This window comes from Epargyreus clarus, unplaced genomic scaffold (genome assembly GCF_041222505.1).
Source record: "Epargyreus clarus isolate Ecla_fem2 unplaced genomic scaffold, WU_Ecla_fem_2.2 ptg000039l, whole genome shotgun sequence".
Lineage (NCBI taxonomy): Eukaryota > Metazoa > Arthropoda > Insecta > Lepidoptera > Hesperiidae > Epargyreus > Epargyreus clarus.
Window position 1 is genome coordinate 81,947 of NW_027332242.1, and position 25,674 is coordinate 107,620.

At 43.0% G+C, this 25,674-nt stretch overlaps 1 protein-coding gene across 1 annotated transcript; it reads left to right on the forward strand.

Moving 5' to 3' along the window:
* The first annotated feature begins 6,121 nt into the window (after window positions 1-6,121).
* On the forward strand, window positions 6,122-14,493 carry LOC140757067 (uncharacterized). The gene is made up of 3 exons (XM_073092606.1): window positions 6,122-7,960; window positions 8,071-10,389; window positions 14,386-14,493. The coding sequence occupies exons 1-3, from the start codon at window positions 6,122-6,124 to the stop codon at window positions 14,491-14,493; spliced, it is 4,266 nt and encodes a 1,421-aa protein (XP_072948707.1).
* The last annotated feature ends 11,181 nt before the right edge of the window (window positions 14,494-25,674 follow it).

The following is a 25,674-nucleotide window of genomic DNA, read 5'->3' on the forward strand; positions in this document are numbered from 1 at the left end:
ATTTTGTATTTGTTACTATATATTTGGTGTACAATAAAGAGTTTTTGTATTGTATTGTATTGTATTGTATTGTATCCTGGTAACTTTGGCCCGCGGCCAAAGTTACCCTGATTTACCGATATATATTTAACTGTTCCAAATTTATTACAATATCGTTGAAATAAGTTAACTTAACTAAGTAAAACATATACTACTCAATTTAAAACAACACTTACCTTCTAACGATTACAAATAATGACACAGCAAATAACTTTTTGCAGCACTCCGATTACGCATCAATTTACTCTCAACTAAAAATGACATCTGACGTCTTAACAATGACACATGTCGATTGTTTCGCGGGTTTGGTGCATTTAAGAAGATAGGTGTTTGCATAGTGTTTAGGAAGTTAGTTTGAAATAAATGTTATCATCGTTAATACGAAGCTTGAATATTAACGATATCGCATTTTTATATTAGTACTTTAAAATAATAAGTCACTCATTTGATTACTACAGTTCAAACATAGATGCAGTGGGGATGTCAAGTGGGGATGATATCATGGCGACGCTCGAGTTAACAGAGAGCGACATTCTGGTCGGAGACTTCAGCAAGAACAGTTTAATAACGGGAATAGTTATAATACCTCTAATCACTAGTGTGTACCTACTTACGTGTAATTGTAATATCGTTACTCTGTACCGTATATGTGACAATCTTTATACATGACTACCTTCAAGAAGGCTTCGATCACATCAGAAGTGTCCACCGAACCCTGCAGTGCCCAGAAACCGTAAGTGCAGATCACGTTCTTCAAGTTGTACCAGTTCACAATCGGATGGCGATCGGTACGTGAGTACGGACATACCTACTTGACACAGGACTAAAAACCGTGAGTTAAAACATTATTTTGTCATAATATGTGAATTCAAGCTTAGTACAATAAGTAAAAAGGGGGTAGATAAATATCTTTGATGTAAGAGCAAACGCGTTTGAATTGAGAAAACGGATATATTGAGACTAATATATTGAAAATAGGATGTAATTTATTATTTTTGTTATTATTGGAGACTCGATTAAGAAAAGTACCTAGTTGTGCATACCGGCAATTCTTAATACTGGATCGAATTGTCCTAAGCCTTACATAACTTGACTAATAATTCAATGGAATGTTAATACCCTCTGAAAACGATATACTTAAATTTTTGTGAACAAACTTTGTTCTTCTCACATTAACAATACAACATTGTAAACGGAGGCGTTTACTTCAAAATAAGTGCATTTTCTGTGAAGAAGTGTGAAATAAACTAAATTTTGCAAGGCTGTTTTTGTGGTAAATCTGATCATTTGGTTATAGTCTGTTGTGTAAAAAGTAAATCTCTAATTGGTCTAAAGTTAAGGTTATAAATACACCTCCTTATGAAAAACATTACAAGGATTTTTTGATCTTAAATGACAGACTTTCATAGATATGGGAACTTAATGTTCGGTAATATGGGCCAATGTGCGCCAGAAATTGCATACAGATATGAATTCATTTTTGATAACTTCTCTTGTTAAATTAACTTGGTTCACGTATGTACATTTGTTATTATTGTATGGAAGAGACTATACGGTAGCAACAAACGCAGTTACAGAGTACAGTAATTACAGTTAATATAACGTACTCATTTGGTAGGATGCAAAATTTTTATTATGTACTAGTTTTTACCCGCGGCTTCGCCCGCGTTTAAATGAAAATAATATAACATACTACCATACATAAAACTGAAAATTCGTACCCTCAATTTTGCTAAAGATCATCACTTGCTATCAAATGCATAGTTTACGATTCAATCCATACTAATATCTATTAAAATAATCGATATTTTGGGTCCATATCTTAGATCGCCATTCCTAGTTCCCGTGGGATTTCCGGGGTTAAAACTATCGTATGTCCTTTCTCGGGTCTCAGACTATCTTTGTACAAAATTTCATTAAAATCGGTTCAGTGGTTTGGGCGTGAAGAAGAGACAACCAGACAGACAGACGGACAGAGTTACTTTCGGATTTATAATATTAGGAAGGAGTAAGGATAATTGTACAGAAATATAAAATATCCACGTCGTAGATAGTTTAACTGACTGCAAATAAGCCAGGATCACGACCGTATCTAATGGCTGATCATACCCGCAAGAGAAATTGTAAATGTATTAAAAAAAAGGTTTAGGTTTATTTGAATATAGTTTGAATCTCCACTAATCGTAGCCGAACTCACGCAGTACTGTGTACTACTGCACGAATAAACGGTTCAGGGGTTTTTTTTTACTCCTATCATATCTCGATTTATTTCTACTTGAAATAAATGAGCTTGAGTATATACATGTACATTAGTAATATGATGATCTATAAGAAAACTGAGTTTTTGGAACATTATATTCTGAAAATCTCCCATTTTACTTCTGGCTGACTCACTGGTACACAATATTACATGTCGGTTTTAAATTTCTGCACGTAGAAACTGAGTATGTTTCGCTTTGTGTTAATAATTCTTTATAACACTTGATTTGAAACCTCAACATTACACGCCCTTTGGTTTTAAAATTGGGCGCTATCAAATACTAGTAAATGAGGTTTTGTACCTTAACCGTGGTTGGTCATTCAGAATTTATTGAGACACTTAGACTATCGATATTTCAAGAATTGAGTTTCGTATTGGGTAAACTTAGACTTCATAGTCACATAATTTGTATAGATGTTTTAAGTATTGCAAAGAAAATTAGACATGTGTAATATTTGTTTACGTCTAAATATATTATAAAAAAAAGGGAATAAAGTGCACTTTAGGTGAGCCACTTACGAAATGATAAAAGGATCCACTTGGTACGGATTCAGAATAGAATTTGAATTATACAATGCCCTCTGCTATGATCGAGGAGCACGTTGGTAAACTTATATAAATTTTGAAAAAAAAAATGATGTATGCTTTTAACATTGTTGTTAACTTTGATTTGATCGACGACGATCGATTAGAAGGATACAGACTAAATGTTAATTCAATATGTTGACTAGAAACATATTTTCAATCCATTTCCAATTACAAATACATACAAACAGACGGACTAAAATTCTAAAATCATTGAAATTGCTTTTTATTCCTCTTTCTTCTATTTTGTTTTTTCAAATACAGTCGATGTATTGACACGCGAAGCTTTCATTCTTATTATATGTGGATCATAGCCAAATGAATAATAATGCTGTTTGATATGCCGAATAAAAGCATAGTTACATTTCGATGGGGTTTTTTTATACTTAACTATATCAAAAGTCAGGTAAAGCCGAGGCGTTTAAAATATAATTAATGAATATGAATGTGTCGGTAATAAAGTTTATCGTAAGACAGGTATTGACAGGCACAGCCTGGTGCAGAATCATAAACAACTTAAAAAAAAAAAACCTTTTCAGGTTATAGAAAATTTAGGTTGTGATTGATAAGGGGCCACATGTTATGTAAAAAAAAAACATGGAATCTTTTATCAATTGAAGGCATAAATAAGTATAGATGGCCAGTAATGGCCGGTTTCTGAAGTATTTTTTTCGGTAGGTAGTTTATGTAACACTACCCGTTTGATAATTTCCAAAATCCATTTCCGAGCAATCAATGTAATACAAACTTTGTTTAAACTCATTTTGGATTAACTGACCATGTTTCTGTCCATTGATCCTTTCCAGAACTGTATTTGATGTTTCATTTTGTGACAAATGACGTTAAATTTCAAGTTCATACAACTTATTACGAGTTATATTCTTTAATAACTCACTGTTTATTCGTTTAACTTATTCGCACTGTTTAGTCGTAAAACATGAATAACGATAATAAATTTACTTTGACACTGCCCTGTCAGTTGATAAAAGACGAAAGTTGGAAATAAAAACACGAAATTATCTTTGTAAGAAAGTATTTTTGAGTGGCACAGACATTCAGTGGCCAGTTATACAACTCTCTATCGGTTTCATAGTTATTAAACAGGTTGTTGAGCATTCAGAAACGCACTAATAAGATAAACGTCGTTTATCTAATGCATAGCTTTATCGAATCAATAGCTGTTGGAGACATCTCCGACTCAGAAACCAGGCATAAGTAAAGTGGACAGCTGGATGTTGTCATTACTGTGGGTGTAGGGAACCACAGATGGTTTGATTTTTATTTATCTGGAATTAAAATGGTTTAGTGCAGGTGCCTCGGGCAGTGAGATGTTCGCGGGTGTCTCTTGGTGATTCATTTGGGAGGGTTGGCCAAAGGCATCGCGTACCTTGAAACATTAAGTGAATATCGCACTGTTGGAGTAAGCTTGAGTTGAGCACTAGCCGAATGTTATCATAAACAAGGTATAATATAATGTTAAAAAACTGCGGTGATACACGACTACAGTGATCCTATATGAACATCACCTAGTTAAAGCCGAGTTTTTGTTATTTAACAATGGTCTAATGCATTCGCTTCAATACCTGTCGCGCATATAATATTTATGTAAAGAGTGCTTATGAACTATGTCTGCAACAGAAATCCGTGGTGAACACTGTTTTAAAACCAGGGTAATACACAACTAGTGTGATCCTATATGAACATCACCTAGTTTAAGCTTTGGTTCGCATTAACAGTTCGGGCCTCTTACGTGCGAGTCGGTATTGCAGGAAAATGCGTAAAGTTTAAATCATGTTTTTGATAAGCAGATCGGGTCTCTTACGATCGAGTCTGTATTACAAGAAAATGTGTAACTCTTGTGGATTTAGGCATTAAACAATGCGCTTTCTTTTGCAGCTCTTGCATCAGACCATACACGATCGAAGACGAACGTGTGAGCAGGACGGCCGAATGTTATCATCGTTAATACGAAGCTTGAATATTAACGATATCGCATTTTTATATTAGTACTTTAAAATAATAAGTCACTCATTTGATTACTACAGTTCAAACATAGATGCAGTGGGGATGTCAAGTGGGGATGATATCATGGCGACGCTCGAGTTAACAGAGAGCGACATTCTGGTCGGAGACTTCAGCAAGAACAGTTTAATAACGGGAATAGTTATAATACCTCTAATCACTAGTGTGTACCTACTTACGTGTAATTGTAATATCGTTACTCTGTACCGTATATGTGACAATCATTATACATGACTACCTTCAAGAAGGCTTCGATCACATAAATAAAATTGAAGCGAAAAAAATATCGGGCCAATGTTATATCGAAGGTTTAAGTTACCCAGATTGAGCATTTGTGCATTATCGAAGAGTAGCCCCGATCAAATGCAATGCCATGTAAAAGTGTGGTGCTTTTGTGCATTATCGGAGGGTAGCCCCGATCACAAGCCTCGAGACTCTCCATCAGCGTACAGACCCATCTGCCTGTTGGACGAGGCGGGCAAGCTATTCGAGCGGATCATCTCCGCTCGGATTAGCCAGCATCTTGCATGCCACGGCCCGGACCTGTTTGAAAACCAATTCGGCTTCCGGCAGCAGCGCTCGACTGTCGACGCGATCCTCCGTGTCCGCACGCTCTCAGAGCAGGCCATCTCCCAGGGTAGAGTAGTCCTGGCGGTTAGCCTTGACATAGTCAACGCTTTTAACTCTCTACCCTGGAGTTCGATTATAGACGGGCTGTCTGTCCATCAGGTGCCTTCCTATTTGCGGAATGTCCTGAAGGCGTATCTGTCGGACAGACGCATCAGATTCCCAGGCCGTTATGGGAGCGTTCGCGAGAGGAGCGTCGTGCGTGGGGTACCGCAGGGTTCGGTACTGGGTCCATTGCTGTGGAATATCGCTTATGACGCGGTGCTGAGAACGGTGCTCCCGGATGGAGTGAGCATCGTCTGCTATGCCGATGACACCCTCATCCTTACTGAAGGGGAGTATTTCAGTAGGACGGTTCGGCTAGCAGAGCTCGGGGTGGCACGCGTCATAGAGAATATCCACAGGTTGGGCCTGCAGGTAGCGTCCCATCCCCCCCGAACGGGCTGCCACCTTGTCGTGGTGGGGGGGCTTGTGTGTCCTAATGATCCCGGAGGCTATACGGCAGAGTTACTCATACCGGAAGGCAAAGGGTGAAGGACCAGACTAAGAGCGGCCCAGGGGAGCTCACCCCTTAAAAAAGATGCGAAAATGGATAAGGCTAGTTGTAAAAGTAGTCCCCAGGTGGGTACCCGAAAGGGAGAATCCCACCCCTCTGCTACGGCGGAGGGCAGCCCCTCGTACTCTGGGGGGGGCAGCAACTGCCTCGTAGGTCGGCAATCCGCCGACCTCCGTCAACACAACCCATGCATTCCCACACTGGACTCCGAATTAGCTTGCGAGAAGAACACATTGCCTGCTACACAAGCGGCGAGGAGGAAAACGCGGCGCGGTAGGGCAGTAGCTCCACCTACACCAGCCATCTCGTCAGAAGCAGATGAGTTGTCGGACTGTTCTCTTTTGTCAGGAGTATCTGAACAGTCCACAGCCATGTCGGCAGGTGCCCGTAAAAGGGCGCTTACGGCGACAAGTAGCGGAAGCGAACGGCCAACTAAGAAGCCGATGAAAACCCAGTCGGCAGGAGATGGCGATTTTAGGATCCCAATGGCCAAGAACAATTTGAAGGCTTCCCTGCCTAGTGCGGAGGAACTAGGTAAAGATATGACCCAGCAGCCTACTGGAGACCTAGGTTCTCGAATAATCGAAAACCTAGAGGTAATAGAAAAGGCGGCAAACAGTTCCCGCAATCTAAAAGGGGACTTGGTGCGAACCATCCGTTTGGCCGTACGCCACGTGCAGGCAGCAACGACAGAGGTAGTGCAGCGGGCAACCACTGCACACCTGGAACAGGAGAATGCGATGCTGCGTTCCGAGCTTGCTGGTCTGCACGGGAAGTTTGACGCCCTTACGGCGGAGCTGAACGAGTTGCGCCGTAAGAACGCCCCAAATAGGCCAGAGCTGCCTCGCCCCTCAGAGACGAGGAGAGCCGTAACCAGAGAGGATGCTCTAATGGAAAAGATTGGGCACATAATGGACCAGAAGCTGGCCTCCTTTAGGGACGAATTGTTCCCGGGCAGAGCGGTCCGGCCCCCCTTGATGCAGAAAGCCACACCCGTTGTGCCTTCGCACCTACCAGTGGCCTCAACGCTGGTGCGGCCTCCAGTTGTTTCGACTTCGGCCGCGCAGGAGGGTACCTGGGCCACAGTCGTGGGGCGCAAATCCCGAGCAAAGGAGCGACCCTCGGCCCATTTGCAACCAAATCGGAGGCAATTCCCGAGCCTCGGACGAGGTAGGAACGTCACCCGACGGCGTCGGTCTGTGACCAAACCAGCACAGCCGTCAGCAGCCCGAGCAACCGAGCCAGCGCGGGCCAGCAAAAAGAAGTCGGTTAAGAGGCTTCCGCGAGTTCCGAAGTCGGCGGCCGTGGCAGTCACGGTACCTGAGGGGTCGGACATCACCTATGCGGAGGTGATGAAGACCGCGAAAGGCCAGATCCAACTTGCCGACCTAGGCATTCCTGCGTTGCGGCAGAAGAAGGCCATAAACGGCGGTCTTCTCCTGGAGGTTTCTGGCGAGGATTGCGCTGGGAAAGCCGACGCCCTGGCACGAAAGTTGCAGGAGGCTGTCGCGGAGTTAGGCGTCAGGGTGGTCAGGCCCACGAAGCAAGGGGAGGCCAGGGTGATGGATCTGGACGATTCCGTCACCCAACAAGACGTCGCCAACGCAGTCGCCGAGGCCTGCGGTTGCATTGCTAGCGACGTTAGGGTCGGAGAGATCCGGAGAAGACCTTCGGCGTTGGGGACGGCCTGGATACGCTGTCCCCTTACGGCTATCCACAAGCTGGCTGCAGCCAAGCGACTCCTCGTCGGCTGGGTGTCCGCGAGAGTGGAGGTGCTGCCTGCTAGGTCGCTCCAATGTTTCCGGTGCTTTGAGATGGGTCACGCACGGCACCAATGCACCAGCACGAAAGACAGGAGTGCATTGTGTTATGTATGTGGTGAGCCTGGGCACAAGGCGAGCCAATGCGTAGCACAGTCGCCAAAATGCGCCCTGTGTGCTGACCTTGGTCGCCCAGCTGACCATCGGCTCGGTGGGAGAAGGTGTACGCCGCCAAAGCGAAGGCGCCGGGGCATCGGAGTGAGCGAGACAGCGGTCATGGCTGCCGGCTCAACACGGACAGATGGGCCTGCGCGTTCAAGCGCTTCGTCCCATTGTCCAACAGTGGAAGCGATGGACTCTTGATGGATAGGTCTCCGTCACTTAAGATCCTCCAGGGGAACCTGAACCACTGCCGCGGGGCGCAGGACTTGCTCCAGCAATGCCTCGTGGACCGTTTGGTTGCCTTGGCAGTGGTGGCGGAGCCCTATAGAGTTCCAGAGCATCCGCGATGGGTCGGAGACGATGTGCAGTCCGTCGCCGTGTACTGGGCAGGTGGCGTGGGTGATCCTCCATGCTCCAAACTTCACTCCGAGCGGGGCATAGTCGCGGTGGAGTGGGGTCCCCTCGCGGTGTTGGGGTGTTATGTTTCCCCCAATTGTAGTCTGGCGGCATACGAGACGTTTCTCGACCGTTTGACAAGCTGTGTACGCTCCTGTCTTCCCCGCCCTGTGATCGTGCTTGGCGATTTTAACGCTCATTCGAGGGCCTGGGGAAACAGGCGCGATAGCGTCAGAGGACGGGCAACGCTCGAGTGGGCGGCCGGGTTGGACCTGCGTCTGCTTAATCGTGGCTCGGTCAGCACGTGTGTGCGCTGGCAGGGAGAGTCGATTGTTGATCTTTCGTGGGCGACTCTTTCTGCCGAGCGCTTGGTCACGGATTGGAGAGTGGCCGAAGATCTCGTCACGTTGTCTGACCATCGCCACATATTGCTAGACGTAGTTTTGCAGCTCCCGGCTGCTGACACACGCCGCCAGGCTAACGACCATCCACGTCGGTGGGCACGAAAGCGTCTCAACCGGGACTTGCTCGTCGCTGCTGCCCATGTCGTGGACTGGTCCAACACCGCTGAGGGGGATACCCAGGTCGATCCCGAAGAGGAGGCGATCCGGCTCAGGGATGACATGACGGCCATCTGCGATTCCGCGATGCCGCGGGTCAGACCTGGCTGGAGACGCCCTGTGTACTGGTGGACGGAGCGCATCGCACGGTTGCGCGCAGCCTGCCTGCAAGCTCGACGCCAGTACACTCGGGCTCGACGACGCCGAACGGCTAGCGCCGCGGAACGGCAGGAGAAGTACGTAGAGTACCGGGCCGCAACAACACTGCTTCAGGGCGCTATCGCCGACAGCAAGGCCCGGAACTGGAGCGCACTCGTGGAGGGGCTGGACCGAGACCCATGGGGGCGCCCTTATAAGATGGTGCTCGGTAGGCTACGTCCATGGGTGCCTCCACTGACGGAAACCCTCGACCCGATTTTCGTCGACACAGTGGTGGACAGCCTGTTCCCAGGAACCACTGACGAGTCGGGTTTCTCCGCGGCGCTGCCGGATCTCCCCGCCTGGTCTGAGGAGCTGGCGGTGACGGAGAGCGAGCTCGACGGTGCCGTTAAGCGCATGTCGAAGCGAAATACTGCGCCGGGGCCGGACGGAATCCCATGGCAGGCTTGGGTCTTAGCGCTGACAGTGCTGGAGGGGAGGCTGCGAAGACTGTTCACCGCCTGCTTCCAGTACGGAAGTTTTCCGTCAGAGTGGAGGCGGGCGAGGTTAGTACTATTGCACAAACGGGACAAGCCTCGAGACTCTCCATCAGCGTACAGACCCATTTGCCTGTTGGACGAGGCGGGCAAGCTATTCGAGCGGATCATCTCCGCCCGGATTAGCCAGCATCTTGTATGCCACGGCCCGGACCTGTCCGAAAACCAGTTCGGCTTCCGGCAGCAGCGCTCGACTGTCGACGCGATCCTCCGAGTCCGCACGCTCTCAGAGCAGGCCATCTCCCAGGGTAGAGTAGTCTTGGCGGTTAGCCTTGATATAGTCAACGCTTTTAACTCTCTACCCTGGAGTGCGATTATGGACGGGCTGTCTGTCCATCAGGTGCCTTCCTATTTGCGGAATGTCCTGAAGGCGTATCTGTCGGACAGACGCGTCAGCTTCCCAGGCCGCTATGGGAGCGTTCGCGGGAGGAGCGTCGTGCGCGGGGTACCGCAGGGTTCGGTACTGGGGCCATTGCTGTGGAATATCGCTTACGACGCGGTGCTGAGAACGGTGCTCCCGGATGGAGTGAGCATCGTCTGCTATGCCGACGACACCCTCGTCCTCACCGAAGGGGAGTGTTTCAGCAGGACGGCTCGGCTAGCAGAGCTCGGGGTGGCACGCGTCGTAGAGAACATCCACAGGTTGGGCCTCCAGATAGCGTCCCATAAAACCGAGGCGATGTGGTTCCACGGCCGCAGGCCGAGTATCGTACCAGCTGAGACCTCAGTGCGTGTCGGTGATACGGACGTCCGGATAGGCAGGTACATGAAGTACCTTGGCCTAACACTGGACGGCCGCTGGCGCTTCAACGAGCACTTTGACCGTCTCGTCCCCCGGATTCATAAGGTAGCGGGTGCTATGCACAGACTGCTGCCAAATCTCGGGGGACCAAGGGAAGAAGTCCGCCGCCTCTACGCGGGTGTGATACGCTCGATCGCCCTCTACGGGGCGCCGGTATGGTCGGACAGGTTGTCTGGCTGCCGGCGTCTTGCGCGGAAACTTAACTCCGCGCAACGTACGATCGCGATCAGAGTCGCCCGGGGATATCGTACCATATCGTACGAGGCGGCGACAGTCCTGGGGCGGTTTCCGCCCCTAGACATTCTGGCGGATATGGATGCTCGGGTCTTTAATAAGATCCGCTTCCTCCGTCAGAGGACTGAACCCTTCACGGAAGAAACGGTCGAAGTGCTTCGGAGGAGAGCCAGGTGGCGCGCTCTGAGGTGCTGGCGAGATCGGCTATTGGAACCGCGTAACATACGCCAACGGGTGGTCGATGCTATCGTACCGAACTTTCGGGCTTGGCTCATTGCCAAAGGTCGTGTCACCTTCAGGTTGACCCAGATACTCACCGGACATGGCTGTTTCGGTGAGTATCTGAACAGGATACAGAGGGAGGAGACTGCCCAGTGCCATCATTGCGGGCACCACGAGGATTCCGCACAGCACACGCTGCAGTACTGCCCAGCGTGGGAGTCTCAGCGGCGGATCCTCGTGTCAAAAGTGGGACCGGACCTGTCTCCAGCCGCCATTGTTGGAGCGATGGTTCAGCGCAGCGAAGCCTGGGAAGGCATGATCACCTTCTGCGACATAGTCATGTCCGCGAAGGAAGACGCCGAGCGAGCTAGGGAGCGCGCTGAACCCGCTCGGAGGAGGAGTCGCCGCGGGCGTAGATAACGTCCACCGGCGCGGTGTCCCTGTAGTTCCGGGACCAGAATAGGGCTACGGTATCCCCTGCCTGTCGTAAGAGGCGACTAAAAGGGGCTTCCGGGGTTGCGGGCGGCAAGAGTGGGAGCTCGAACTGCCCGGCTAGTGACCCCGGGAAGGACGGCGGTATGTGTGGCCGCATACCGTCGTGCCCACCAGACGGTGTGGCGAGCGTCAAGCTCACCTGAGCAGAGCCCGATGGGGCAACGCGCTAAGAGGACTCCGGTTGCGTTCCTTTGGAGATCCCGGAGTTCTCTACGCAGCGCCGAGGACGGCCACCGGGGGGGTTTTAGTGCGGTAAGAATCCCACATAACCCCGTGCCGCTCCCACGGCATAGGGTACCTTTTGAAGGTTTCCCCCTCGTAACCAAAAAAAAAAAAAAAGGTAGCGTCCCATAAAACCGAGGCGATGTGGTTCCACGGCCGCAGGCCGAGTGTCGTACCAGCTGAGACCTCAGTGCGTGTCGGTGATACGGACGTCCGGATAGGCGGGTACATGAAGTACCTTGGCCTAACACTGGACGGCCGCTGGCGCTTCAACGAGCACTTTGATCGTCTCGTCCCCCGGATTCATAAGGTAGCGGGTGCAATGCACAGACTGCTGCCAAATCTCGGGGGACCAAGGGAAGAGGTCCGCCGCCTCTACGCGGGTGTGATACGCTCGATCGCGCTCTACGGTGCGCCGGTATGGTCGGACAGGTTGTCTGGCTGCCGGCGCCTTGCGCGGAAACTTAACTCCGCGCAACGTACGATCGCGATCAGAGTCGCCCGGGGGTATCGTACCATATCGTACGAGGCGGCGACAGTCCTGGGGCGGTTTCCGCCCCTGGACATTCTGGCGGATATGGATGCACGGGTCTTTAATAAGACCCGCGTCCTCCGTCAGAGGACTGAACCCTTCACTGAAGAAACGGTCGAAGTGCTTCGGAGGAGAGCCAGGTGGCGCGCTCTGAGGTGCTGGCGAGATCGGCTAATGGAACCACGTAACATACGCCAACGGGTGGTCGATGCTATCGTACCGAACTTTCGGGCTTGGCTCATTGCCAAAGGTCGTGTCACCTTCCGGTTGACCCAGATACTCACCGGACATGGCTGTTTCGGTGAGTATCTGAAAAGGATACAGAGGGAAGAGACGGCCCAGTGCCATCATTGCGGGCACCACGAGGATTCCGCACAGCACACGCTGCAGTACTGCCCAGCGTGGGAGTCTCAGCGGCGGATCCTCGTGTCAAAAGTGGGACCGGACCTGTCTCCAGCGGCCATTGTTGGGGCGATGGTTCAGCGCAGCGAAGCCTGGGAGGGCATGATCACCTTTTGCGACATAGTCATGTCCGCGAAGGAAGACGCCGAGCGAGCTAGGGAGCGCGCTGAACCCGCTCGGAGGAGGAGTCGCCGCGGGCGTACATAACGCCCACCGGCGCGGGGTCCCTGTAGTTCCGGGACCAGAATAGGGCTACGGTATCTCCTGCCTGTCGTAAGAGGCGACTAAAAGGGGCTTCCGGGGTTGCGGGTCGTAAGAGTGGGAGCTCGAACCGCCCGGACAGCGACCCCGGGAAGGACGGCGGTATGTGTGGTCGCATACCGTTGTGCACACCAGACGGTGTGGCGAGCGTCACGCTCACCTGGGAGGAGCCCGATGGGGCAACGCGCTAAGAGGACTCCGGTTGCGTTCCTCTGGAGATCCCGGAGTCCTCTACGCAGCGCAGAGGACGGCCACCGGGGGGGTTTTAGTGCGGTAAGAATCCCACATAACCCCGTGCCGCTCCCACGGCACAGGGTACCTTTTGAAGGTTTCCCCCTCGTAACAAAAAAAAAAAAAAAAAAAAAAGCCCCGATCAAATGCAATGTAATAGTGTCATATTTGTGCAGTATCGAAATTAAATAAATTTTAACAAGCGTTATAGTTACATTTTGATGTAATTTTAACTCGAGTTTCCTCCTTTTCTCTTTTTTGCTATTAATATTTAAAATTCTGAGGGCGTACATACCTGGATTTTTATATCCCCCTTCTGAAATATCAGAAAAACTCCAATTCGCAGCACATTAAATACTTTTATTCCATTTTTAACACTTTTATCAGCCAACTAGCATAGTTTCCACTAAACAACTTATCACCTTGATGGTTAACGTACAACTCCCAAACTGACTACCCGAGCCGACGTTATCACAGACTTTTATAGGGATTTTAGGTGCATACTACTCACAATATAAGTTTATTTTATTATTGTAATCAAACTACCTATTTTAATATTAATTTTTCAATCATTGCTGTTAAGACGACAACAAAATAATTATTAAATTCGGAAATCATGACACACGTTTGCGACCTTGCGCTTGCTTGTCATCGAGGATACTTCACTTAGCAACCGCACACCTACGCCCAAGAAAGCAAGTCGTCCACGTGCAACGGACTTTGGGCCCGTGGAATATTCGAAGCGATCGCTACTTAGGACAAAGGATTAAGCCACGTTTTACTGTTTGGTGGATTGGTCATTTGTGAGTCGTTCCAATTTTATTTATAATATTTTCTTTTAAAAATAATAATCAGACAGCTTATTTCTGACAAACATTTCTACACTTTTACTCAATTTCCTACTTCTTTTCCATTATTTCAAATTTAAAACCGTTAAAAGTTAATTTCATTGCCTAAAATTTTATAGCAATAAACCTTGCATTAGTGCACAATTTGTTTCTTAGCGCCCGGACAACTGAACATGTGGCACGTGTTTGCAAGTACTCATCGCTAACGCATCTTTTTATCTTTGTTATCGCTTCGAGCGCTGCATTCCATTTTTTCATACGCACCTTTTATTTAATTTGACCCTTTTTGCAATGGCTTCCGAATTGAAATCGCTTATTAGAAAGCGTAGTTGTATGAAGGGCAAGATGACTATCTTTGATAAATATCTTGATGAATTTAAAACAATAGCTCGGTCTACTACCGTACAACTCTTAGATTTAGAAAGCCGCTTTAATAAATTCGACGCCTTATACGCAGAATATGATCAATTACAGGATGCAATCGATGTGCTGTCCGAATCGTCTGCCGACGAAAACAATGAGCGAGAGGAATTTGAGACGCAATATCACCAACTCGTGACAGAGGCGCGCAGCCTGCTGTAAGGCATTAAAATAGGTTCATAAACGGCGAAGTTATGGCTGTTATATTTACATGGGTGGAGGAGTTCCCCTCTTTTTCTCCAGAACCAATCGATGGATCCTAACCATATTTAAATGGGACCAACTTCCAGCTCGTCTCTACACAATAAAAAAATAATTATTAAAATCGCTCCACTAACGGCGGAGTAATTGGTGTACATACATAAAAAAAAAAAAGATACCGGCCGAATTGATAACCACTTCCTTTTTGAAGTCGGTTAAAAAAAAACAAAAAGAAAAAAAAAAAAAAAAAAAACGAAAAAGAAAGTATATGTAAAAAATAAGTATATGTTAGAATAAAGTAAAAAAAAATGATGGATTGATGTACTTCGAGAGCGAAGTACTGTCAGTCTGGCCGTGTTAGATTTATTGGGTAAAAAGTTGATGAAATATGAATATTGAAGGTAATGGAAGTAATTATAGGTGAAGATACATTTATAAGTATATATTTATGTTGGTTCCGTTGTTTGGTTATGCAAAATTTTACTGCCAATAATAACGGTACTATGAATAGTGTAATGAATAATGTTTAAATTTAAGTTTTGATTTTATATTATTATTTTTAGAAGTTACATTATTACGTTTTTCCGGAAACTATAATCACAATGTTTTAAATTTGTTTTGTATGGCAAATCTTTTTTATACTCTTTATTTGGTATATAAGCTTATTTTAATATTAATATTGTGTCATAATTTATGTTTTTATTTTATATTGTGATTGTTAATATTTTTTCTTAGCAAAAGAAAAGTTTTACTTTATTGTGAGTTTAATTGGATATAACCAATGGCGGCCATTTGAGGCCGCTATAAAAGGGGTTGAGCCGATTGGTTCGGGTTCATTCTTGCTGTAGTGATGCTGGTTACCGACCCAGAGTTGAGTTAAAAGATTTTCTACAGGACCACAGTTAAGTACATATTAATATTAGTTTAATATTATAACAATTATTGTAATACTAGGAAATGTTTATTGATATGTTTCTATGTTTAGAAAATACGATTAATGTTGCTAATATCTTATGCATTTTGAAAAGATGTGCTGAGGAGTTTCTTTCGCAGTTTTCTTCTCCTCTAAACAAGGGCACCTGTGCGAAACTGTGGTAGAATCAATTATCAAGTAATTGAATAAATGAACGTTGATTTTATCTTTCTGTCCTATAATTTCGACCCCATTGATATCAACACATTATTGTTTTTGAAACTATTTATTGTCAATAAATGTTTATTAGAGTTAGTTGCTGGATATGGGATGGAGTGACGTCACAACTATAGCCAAAGCAGGTAAGGCCTTAAAGGGCTCAGCTTTAATTTGGTACGAAACATGGGACCCCGAAGAGGGGAGGTCATGGGAGAGGTTCAGGGCAACCATAATGGACTTGTATCCCGAAAAACGTAATTTATCAGAAAAATGATCAAAAGCTGTTTTACTTACATCTGATGCGGATTGATAATGCGGATTCATACTGCGAGTATGCAAGGGAAAAGTTAAGACTATTTAAATTAACAAAAGTAGCTTTTACTGAAGAACAATTGGTGGAATTGATTTACGGGGGTATACATGACGCCACTGTTAAAATGGCTGCTCACAATAGTCGTGTTGATACAACTGCAAAATTATTTTTTATTATGTAACGGGTACTCACGATATGCGTTTTTTATTGCCGATATTTCGACCCAGTTGCATGGATCGTGGTCACGGCGAAACTGAGGTGGAGGGGAGAAACCGTTGACAAGTACTAGTGGTAGATTAATCTATCTACCCTACGTCTAGTTCGTTTTTCTTTTCTAGGTTTCATATCACGACACACAACACTTAAATTCAAATTTATTTATCCACTTGCGAAATGGAGGACAATGGGAAGTTGGCATTCTTGGATGTCGCATTAGAGGCCCGCCCTGATGGTACATTTAGTCACGCAGTTTACCGGAAACCTACTCACACGGATAGATACTTACACGGCACTTCACACCACCACCCCAGACACATAGCTTCGGTTGCAAAATCCCTCACGAACCGGGCCTATGAATTATGTGACAATGATCATTTGGCGCAGGAGTTGGAACACCTGGAAAAGGTCCTGCGTCTCAATGGCCACGCAACTATAGCCAAACGAACTGAACGGAATCATAACACCCCCAGCGTAGTAGAAAGGCATTCTGCATATTTCCCGTATGTGAAAGGTGTCACGGATAAGATAGGGAGGATTTTAGATCGAAAATATAACATAAAAAGTATATTTACGCCTTTTAAAAAGCTCGCGGCCTATCTTCGTTCCCCCAAGGATACTATTCCATACCAGTGCCCAGGGGTCTATAAGGTTGACTGTAGTTGTGGTAGCTCGTATATTGGGCAGACAAAACGAGCCATATCACAACGCATTAAGGAACATATCAGCGCAGTCAAAAATAATGACCCTAAGAAATCTGCGGTAGCCGAACACATCCTCAGTTCAGGTTGTAACCACTGGATTGAATTACACAAACCTCAGGTGATCTCCACTGAGCGTCATTACTTTCCTCGTTTAGTAAGAGAAGCAATAGAGATCAAGAAACATCCTAGGAACTTCAATAGAGAAGATGGTTTTAAGTTAGCCCAAACGTGGAATCCAGTGGTTAGTTTATGCAAGTCACAAATAGTGCAAAGTACGGTGCGTAAGGATATTGTCAGTGTTGTGTGTCGTGATATGAAACCTAGAAAAGAAAAACGAACTAGACGTAGGGTAGATAGATTAATCTACCACTAGTACTTGTCAACGGTTTCTCCCCTCCACCTCAATTTCGCCGTCACCACGATCCATGCAACTGGGTCGAAATATCGGCAATAAAAAACGCATATCGTGAGTACCCGTTACATAATAAAATGTCTCAATTCCGCGATAATTTTGGTCTAAAATCATATATTGCAAAATTAATTTCGCTATTTACAACATATATCAAGACTTCAAAAAAACGACCATTGGATTCTGGCAGTAAGTTCGACAAATCCGAAAAAAATGAACCGTCTACTTCAGGTACTTTAAGCGTAACTCATAAACTTCAAAAATTAGATAATTTGTTAGAAAAACGTTGTTACACTTGTAATAAACTTGGGCACACTCGTATACAATGCTTTTTAAATCGAAGTCGTGAAAATAACTTTCCGGACCCTAGATACTCTACAGTAAATTCATCGCCTCAAACTGTGCAATGCACATTCTGTAAGAAATTTGGACACAGTGAAAATATTTGCTTCTTTAAACATAATAATAGCGTTATAATAGTCGCAGCTCATTAAAAAATATAAACCCAAAAGATAATGAGAATAACGTAAATTGTTTGAGTACGACAAACAAACTGAAACTAACAACGATTACTATCGGGGACTTAACTTTGGGTGCTCTAATTGACACCGGCGCCACGTGTAGTATCATTAAATATTCTATAGTTAAACGATTGCAATGTAGATTGGAACCCTGTTCCGTCACGCTTGAAGGAATAGGAAACGGCAAATTACATATTTTTGGTCGAATAAGTGTTCCTGTAAAGTTTGATGATGCTTGTGTAGAAATAGAATTTAACGTTGCTAGAGACACAGATTTTCATTATGATTGTTTGATAGGACGCAATATAATCCAGTATCCTGATATATTAGTTGAAATGGACTCTAATTGTTGTAGAGTAATTCGTAATTCGGGTAACAAATGAAGTAAATTTTCAGATTGAATCGTCTAGTAAAGATAATCTCGAACAACTAACTGAATCGGTAAATCATTTAAGTGAACCACTTCAAACTAAAATTAAATTAATATTTGATAAATACCCTGAGGTGTTACCGTCTGAAAATAATATTGGAACTGTTAAAACTGGTGAAATGCAATTACGACTAAAACGCGACGAAGTGATACACTACAGACCCTATAGATTGAGAGGGAAAAAGTAAATGAAATTTGTGAAGATTTAATTCAAAAAAATATAATTCGCGAAAGCAACTCCCCATATGCTAGTCCTGTCTTACTTGTAGAAAAAAAAAGATGACACTGATCGTATGTGCGTGGATTTCAGGACACTCAATAAAATTATTGAAAAAGAAAGATATCCCCTGCCTTTAATCCAAGACCAACTTGATAAGCTAGGTAATTCAAAATATTTCATATCAATTGACATGAAGAGTGGATTCCACCAAATTCCTGTAGCTGCTGAATCAATTAAATTTACTGCATTTGTTACACCAGATAATCATTATGAATTTATTAAAATGCCATTTGGCATATGCAATGGACCATCAGTCTTTCAAAAGGCCATTAATAACGCTGTCAAACATCTCAAGTTCTTATTAGTGTACATAGATGATTTGCTAATACCATTTCAAACAGAAGACCAAGGATTAGACTATTTAGAACAGACTTTAGAGGCTCTTAGTAGCGCAGGGTTCACAATAAATGTAAAGAAGTGCAAATTTTTCGTTAAAGAAATAGATTACTTAGGACAAACAGTATCTGAGGAGGGAATAAGACCAAGTGAAAGTAAAGTTACAGCACTTACTGGTGCTCCAAATCCTACGTCAGTAAGAGAAGTAAGACAATTTATGGGACTTGCCAGTTATTTTCGTAGATATATACCTGAGTTTGCATCTCGAACAGCTAGTATTTCTAAATTAACAAAAAAAGATCAAAAATGGGAATGGGGACAGGACCAAGAGAAAGCTAAAAGTTATGTGATAAAATGTTTAATTTCAAAACCACTTTTGACTGTTTTTGACCAAAATTTATCCACAGAATTGCATACAGACGCAAGTTCTATAGGATACGGGGCTATGTTGTTACAAAAAAAGGACAATCAAAATAGAGTAGTCGCATATTTTAGTAAACGCACAATCCCTACAGAATCGCGATACTGTTCATATGATCTTGAAACATTGGCGATTTATAATGCATTAAAACATTTTCGGGTGTACTTATTAGGAATTAACTTCACCATTGTTACAGACTGCAATTCCATTAAACCGACTATGACCAAGAAAGACTTAACTCCTCGTATTGCAAGATGGTGGACGTTTATGCAAGATTTTCAATTTCAAGTCACTTATAAAAAAGGAGCTTTCGTTCAACATGTTGACTACCTTAGTCGTAATCCGATAACGAAGAAACAACCAGATTTAAACTTTATCGATGAGGACTTGCATAATCATGCACCATCGTGGTTAAAAACGGCCCAACTGAATGACGATGAAACTCAAAATTTAATGAATCGGGTACAAACGGGTGATGTTGACGTTAAACGGTACGAAATCATCCATGATTTGCTTTGTTATAAAGTTGACTCTGTATCGTTATCAAATTTTTTTGTTCCGAAGGGATATAGATTAAGTTTACTGCGGCTCTATCATGATAATAATTGCCATGTGGGTTATGACAAAACTCTTAACAAAATTAAGGAACATTTTTGGTTCCCCGGTGTTTCAAATTTCACAAAAAATATATATCTCATTGTCTGATTTGTATTGCACAAAAGAGTCATTCTGGACCTAAACAAGGTTTACTTCATCCCATAGAAAAATCGATTCCATTTCATACGTTACACCTTGACTGTTCTGGACCTTTTAAACAATCCGAAGAAGGTTATAAATATGTACTATTAGTAATTGATGGCTTTACAAAGTTTTGTATCCTGAAACCACTCAAAAGCTTAAGTGGTCATGAATTATTGTTTGCCTTACGTGAGACCATCACATTATTTGGAACTCCTTCTTTGGTAATTACGGACAGAGGAACAAACTTCGCATCTAATCAAATACAGTCCTTGTTGAGAGAAATGCAAATTAACCACCATATGATATCTACCGGAACTCCTCGCGGTAACGGTCAAGTTGAGCGTTATGTAGGGACCGTTCTAAATACGCTATCTGTAACAGTAAATAATACCTCAGAATGGCCGAACGCTTTATGGAAGGTTCAGCAATCCCTTAATAGTACTATTCAAAAGGCAACTGGGTTTTCTCCAATCAGACTATTGATAGGTAAAGAAGGAAATATACCGTCCATAAAAGCTCTACTAGATGAATTGCCTGACGAATCTACACGACCTATTATAAATATAAATGCTGACAGAGACTTAGCAAAACAACGCCTTAGAGATGTTGCTACCAAATTTAAATACCAATTTGACTCCGTGAGACGAAATAATAAAAAGTATTCCGTAGGTGACATTGTATACGTCAGTCAAGACCATAGACGACATGACAAACTTGCCCCAAAGTTCAGAGGTCCATATGAAATAATGGAAGTACTAGACAATGATAGATTTTCATTAAAATCCCAAAATAATTTTAGAAATATTATAGTGGCTAAAGAAAAATTACGAGTGTGGCCGGGTGAATGGGTAGAGCAGAACAGAAAATAAATATAATATAAATAACAAATGTAAATGGTCCGTGTTAGATTTATATTTAATTCATGATTTATGTGTTAGATTTATATTTGATTCATGATTTATGTGTAATATATAATAATCAATAATAAAAATAAAATATTATCTTAATTTAACTTAATTCAATATTTGATTGAAAACTAAGATAATATTTTATTTTTATTTTTGATTAGTTATTTAACCACATTTTTTATAGCAATTAAATACTATACTATACTATTGCTTCTATTACTCGAAAATTATTCTATGGCACTATTAAATCAAACTGCTGATCTGATGTTACTTCGGTAAACTCAGGTCATTAGTACCCGCCGCCTAATGTCAGAATCAGTGAGCAGAGAAAGACTACCGCCCTTGGCACGAGTTGGTGCCATGGACGGAAGGATTGCTAGAGCTGGTGATGTATTAAAAAATTTTTTAACAAAAAATACAACCGACTTCTATGTCACTACAAAGTAAAAAATAATTGAAATAAATGTTGGTTTAGTACATACTCGTATTTCTGAAGTCAGCGCTCAATATATTTCGTTGGATAACGATGTAAACAGCGTGTCTAATATGAGCGCCGACTTCAGAAATATGTACTAAACCAACATTTATTTGAATTATTTTTTACTTTGTAGTGACATAGAAGTCGGTTGTATTTTTTATTAAAAAATTTTTTTCACCCTTTTTAGTGAATACATAAAAACATTTCTATTAATACAATATAAAATTGTATAAAAGTGATCATGAATTAAGGTAAGGTCTGAATTTACATTGATTGGAACCGCCCGCTCGCAGGGCGCTGCCGCGTCCTGCTCGCTTAGTTTTATATTGTCTTATATGTTCCAACCTAACCTAACTAAATAGTCAATGATGAACTGGCTTTGCAATTTCATTAGAACCTACACCAAATATCTTCAAACACAACTAAGTTCTTCCCATCGGTTGAGGAGTTATATATTTTGTCTCCGAGCCACATTATCAGACCCTTAAATAGTCAATGATGAACTGGCTTTGCAATTTCGTTAGAACCTACACCAAATATCTTCAAACACAACTCAATTATTTTTTTGGCGGTAGGTCAATAAGTAAACACTCTGCTCTTAGAAAATATTTTAATTAATACAGTTTAATTCGTATTTTTTTATCCCAAATTTACTTACAAGTTTAATAGTGTATGTGCATATGATCGGTGATCTATAATTACACTGCTAAATCCCGCCTGAGCCACCTTTTTTACAATTTAATTGCACACTTCGACGTCCATCACTATTTACAATGGCAAGTTTCAATACAATTTTGGAAACACAACATGCCATTGAGGCCACATTCCTGAAGAAATTTACTGAATTTGAGTCCAAGTTCAAAGCCGCTGCGCCTAAGAGTAACACTTCCTTAAATCGTCTTCACGAGGAGTTCAACGAATTCAAGACCCATGTGTGGACACTGCTGAACTTTCTCCGGGAGCAAATAACGGAGCTTTCTAAGGCCGTTGATGTGATAGAAATGCGTCATCGAAGAAAGTTTCTCTTAATTGGTGGTATTCCTGAAGAAACTGAAGACCTTTCAAATTATATAGCCAAACTTTTTAGTGAAAAGCTTGGTATATGTGACTTGGCTAGTAGTAATCTAAAGGCTTGTCACCGTCTGGGCAGTATGGTTGAAGGAAAATGTCGTCCAATTTTGGTTCGTTTTGCCGATCTATCGCAACGGGCGGCCGTCTGGAGGAAGAAGACTGGATTCAAGGGTACACCTTATGTCCTGGCTGAGTTTCTGACACGCCAACGATAGGCATTATTCGTAATTGCTCGTAAGAAAGTAGGCATGAAGAACTGCTGGACCATGGGTGGAATTATTGTAGTCAAGCTTCCGGATGGCACCAGGCGGCGCATACTTTCTGAGCAGGACCTGGATATACCAGTGCATGATGATAATCTGCTGCTTGACGAAGAACAGTCGAAGCCCAGTTCGCCGACTCCAGCTGCTGCAGTTCATTCCGCACAGTATTTGAAGTCGAAGCGCACGGTCCGTAAGAAATAGGCTGTTAAGTCGTTTGGACCTCTTTAAACACTTATATCTTGTGTTGTGTATTTAGTTTTGACTTTGTAATAAGTAATTTCCCTCTCTGGACACATTATTGTTTACGTTTTGATTTATTAACTTTTTGTGGGTAGTTTTTTTTTTTTTTTATACATAATGTGTCACATATCATTGTTTTGTTGGAATATATATCAAAATAATACCTACTCATCACACAGTAATGTCATCTGGTGATTAAAATATGTACTAAGATATTAGTGTACTATAGATAAAAGAGGAAATAAATTTGTCTATTCTCAACCGCAACTCATTCGTTTCATTAGGTTATGTTCCCAGTGCTAAAAGTTTATTAATAATTTAACAGTAAATTCATATCGTGTATCGGAAAATAAGTTATAATGTCGTCAGGCAGTTATTTAGTTAATGTGCCGAAGTTAAAGGGACGCGAGAATTATGACGACTGGGCGTTCGCGGCAAGAAATTTTCTCATCTTGGAAGGCATTGACATCGACGCCATTCCTGTCGATCTAAGTGAATCGGAAGACAGAAAAGCAAAAGCGAAACTAATAATGACGATAGATCCCAAGTTATATGTGCACATAAAAAACGAAACTAAAGTGAAGAATTTGTGGCAGAAACTTCAAAAGTTGTTTGATGACAGCGGCTTCACGAGGAAAATCAATCTACTTCGATCACTAATATCCATTCGACTAGATAATTGTGAATCCATGACAAGTTATGTGAGTCAGATAGTTGAAACTGCACAAAGATTAAAAGGTACGGGGTTTGAAATTAACGAAGAATGGATCGGATCATTATTGTTGGCGGGGCTACCAGAAAAGTTTGCCCCAATGATTATGGCAATAGAACATTCCGGCATTGCCATAAATTCTGATGTCATAAAAACAAAATTGCTTGATATGAGTTCGGAGGTCGGCGACCACGAGTCGGAAGTTGCATTGCTGTCAAAGCATAAAAGTAAGGTTAGCCACAATCACAACTTCAGTACAAAAGGCGGGAAACAAACGTCAAGTTATAATACCGGTTATACGTCAAATGTCAAAAAGGTTATAAAATGTTATAAGTGCAAGAAAATAGGACATTATAAAAATCAGTGTCCCGAACAGAAAGAAAAGCAAGTAAATGCATTTAGTGCTGCGTTTTTCAATAGTGAATTTGATAAAGAAGACTGGTATATCGACTCGGGGGCTAGTGCCCACATGACACCATGCAAAGAAAACTTATTGCAAGTGAGAAAAGTACACGATATGAAGGAAATTATTGTCGCAAACAATATGACTGTGCCAGTTGCGTGTGCCGGAGATACACAGATCACTACACTTGTGAACAATTCTCAGTTTGACATTAAAGTAAACAACATTTTATACATACCTAACCTAACAACTAACTTGCTATCAGTTAGCCAGTTGATAGCAAAAGGAAACAAAGTTACTTTCAAAACTGAAGTGTGTTATATACATAATCAACAGAATGAGCTTATTGGGATAGCAAATTTACAAAATGGTGTGTATAAGTTGAATACAATGAAGTCAGAGAAAGTGCTGGCCGCAGCAGTTCAAACTTCAGATGCAAAACAATGGCATAGAAGATTAGGACACATTAATAGTAATGATTTGCAGAAGATGAAAAATGGTGCTGTAGATGGGATATCATTTGATATGAAGGCTGATATTCAGAAATCCAACTGTAAAGTATGTTGTGAAGGGAAACAGAGTCGTTTACCATTCCAATTACGAAACAATAGAAGTACAGAAGTGCTAGATTTAGTTCACTCAGATCTGTGTGGGCCTATGGAGGTTCGATCGATTGGACAGGCGAGATATTTTCTATTGTTTGTAGATGATGCTAGCAAGATGGCATTTATATATTTTATAAAGGAGAAAAATCAGACTCTACAGTATTTCAAGGAATTTCAAAAAATGGTTGAGAATCAAAAAGGAACAAAGATAAAAACATTGAGAACCGACAATGGAGGGGAGTTTTGTTCAGATATGATGGAAAATTATCTGAAAGATTGTGGAATTATCCATCAGAAGACAAACCCATACACTCCGGAGCAGAATGGTCTCTGCGAGCGTTTCAACAGGACTATAGTTGAACGTGCAAGATGTTTATTGTTCGAGGCCAAGCTGGACAAAAGTTTTTGGGCAGAAGCAGTTAACACGGCAGTATACTTAAAAAATAGAACGCCGGCTTCAGGCTTGGACCAAAAGACACCAATTGAAGTGTGGACAGGACGAAAGCCTGATCTCAGTCATGTCAGAATATTTGGGAGCCCAGTAATGATGCATGTTCCTAAAAATAAAAGATTGAAATGGGACAAGAAAGCGGTTCAATTCATATTAGTGGGTTACTCTGAGAATGTGAAAGGTTACAGATTGTACAACCCAGAAACTAAAAAAATATGTACCAGCAGAGATGTAATTATAATGGAGCCAGATATTGTTCAGATAGAAATAAACGAAGGACAGATAGAAAAACAGCAATCAATACATGGGGAAAGTTCTATGAGAGAAAGCGATACGACACTGATAAATCAAGATGATCCTACTTATGTATATGATTCAGAAAAAAGCATATCTTCAACTGAAGGAGAGTCTTATCAGACATTATCTGAAGAAGAAGATTACTCAGAGAATGAAGAGCCTCAATTGGTGGGTGAACGCACCAGGCGACCCCCTGAGAGGTATGGTTTTA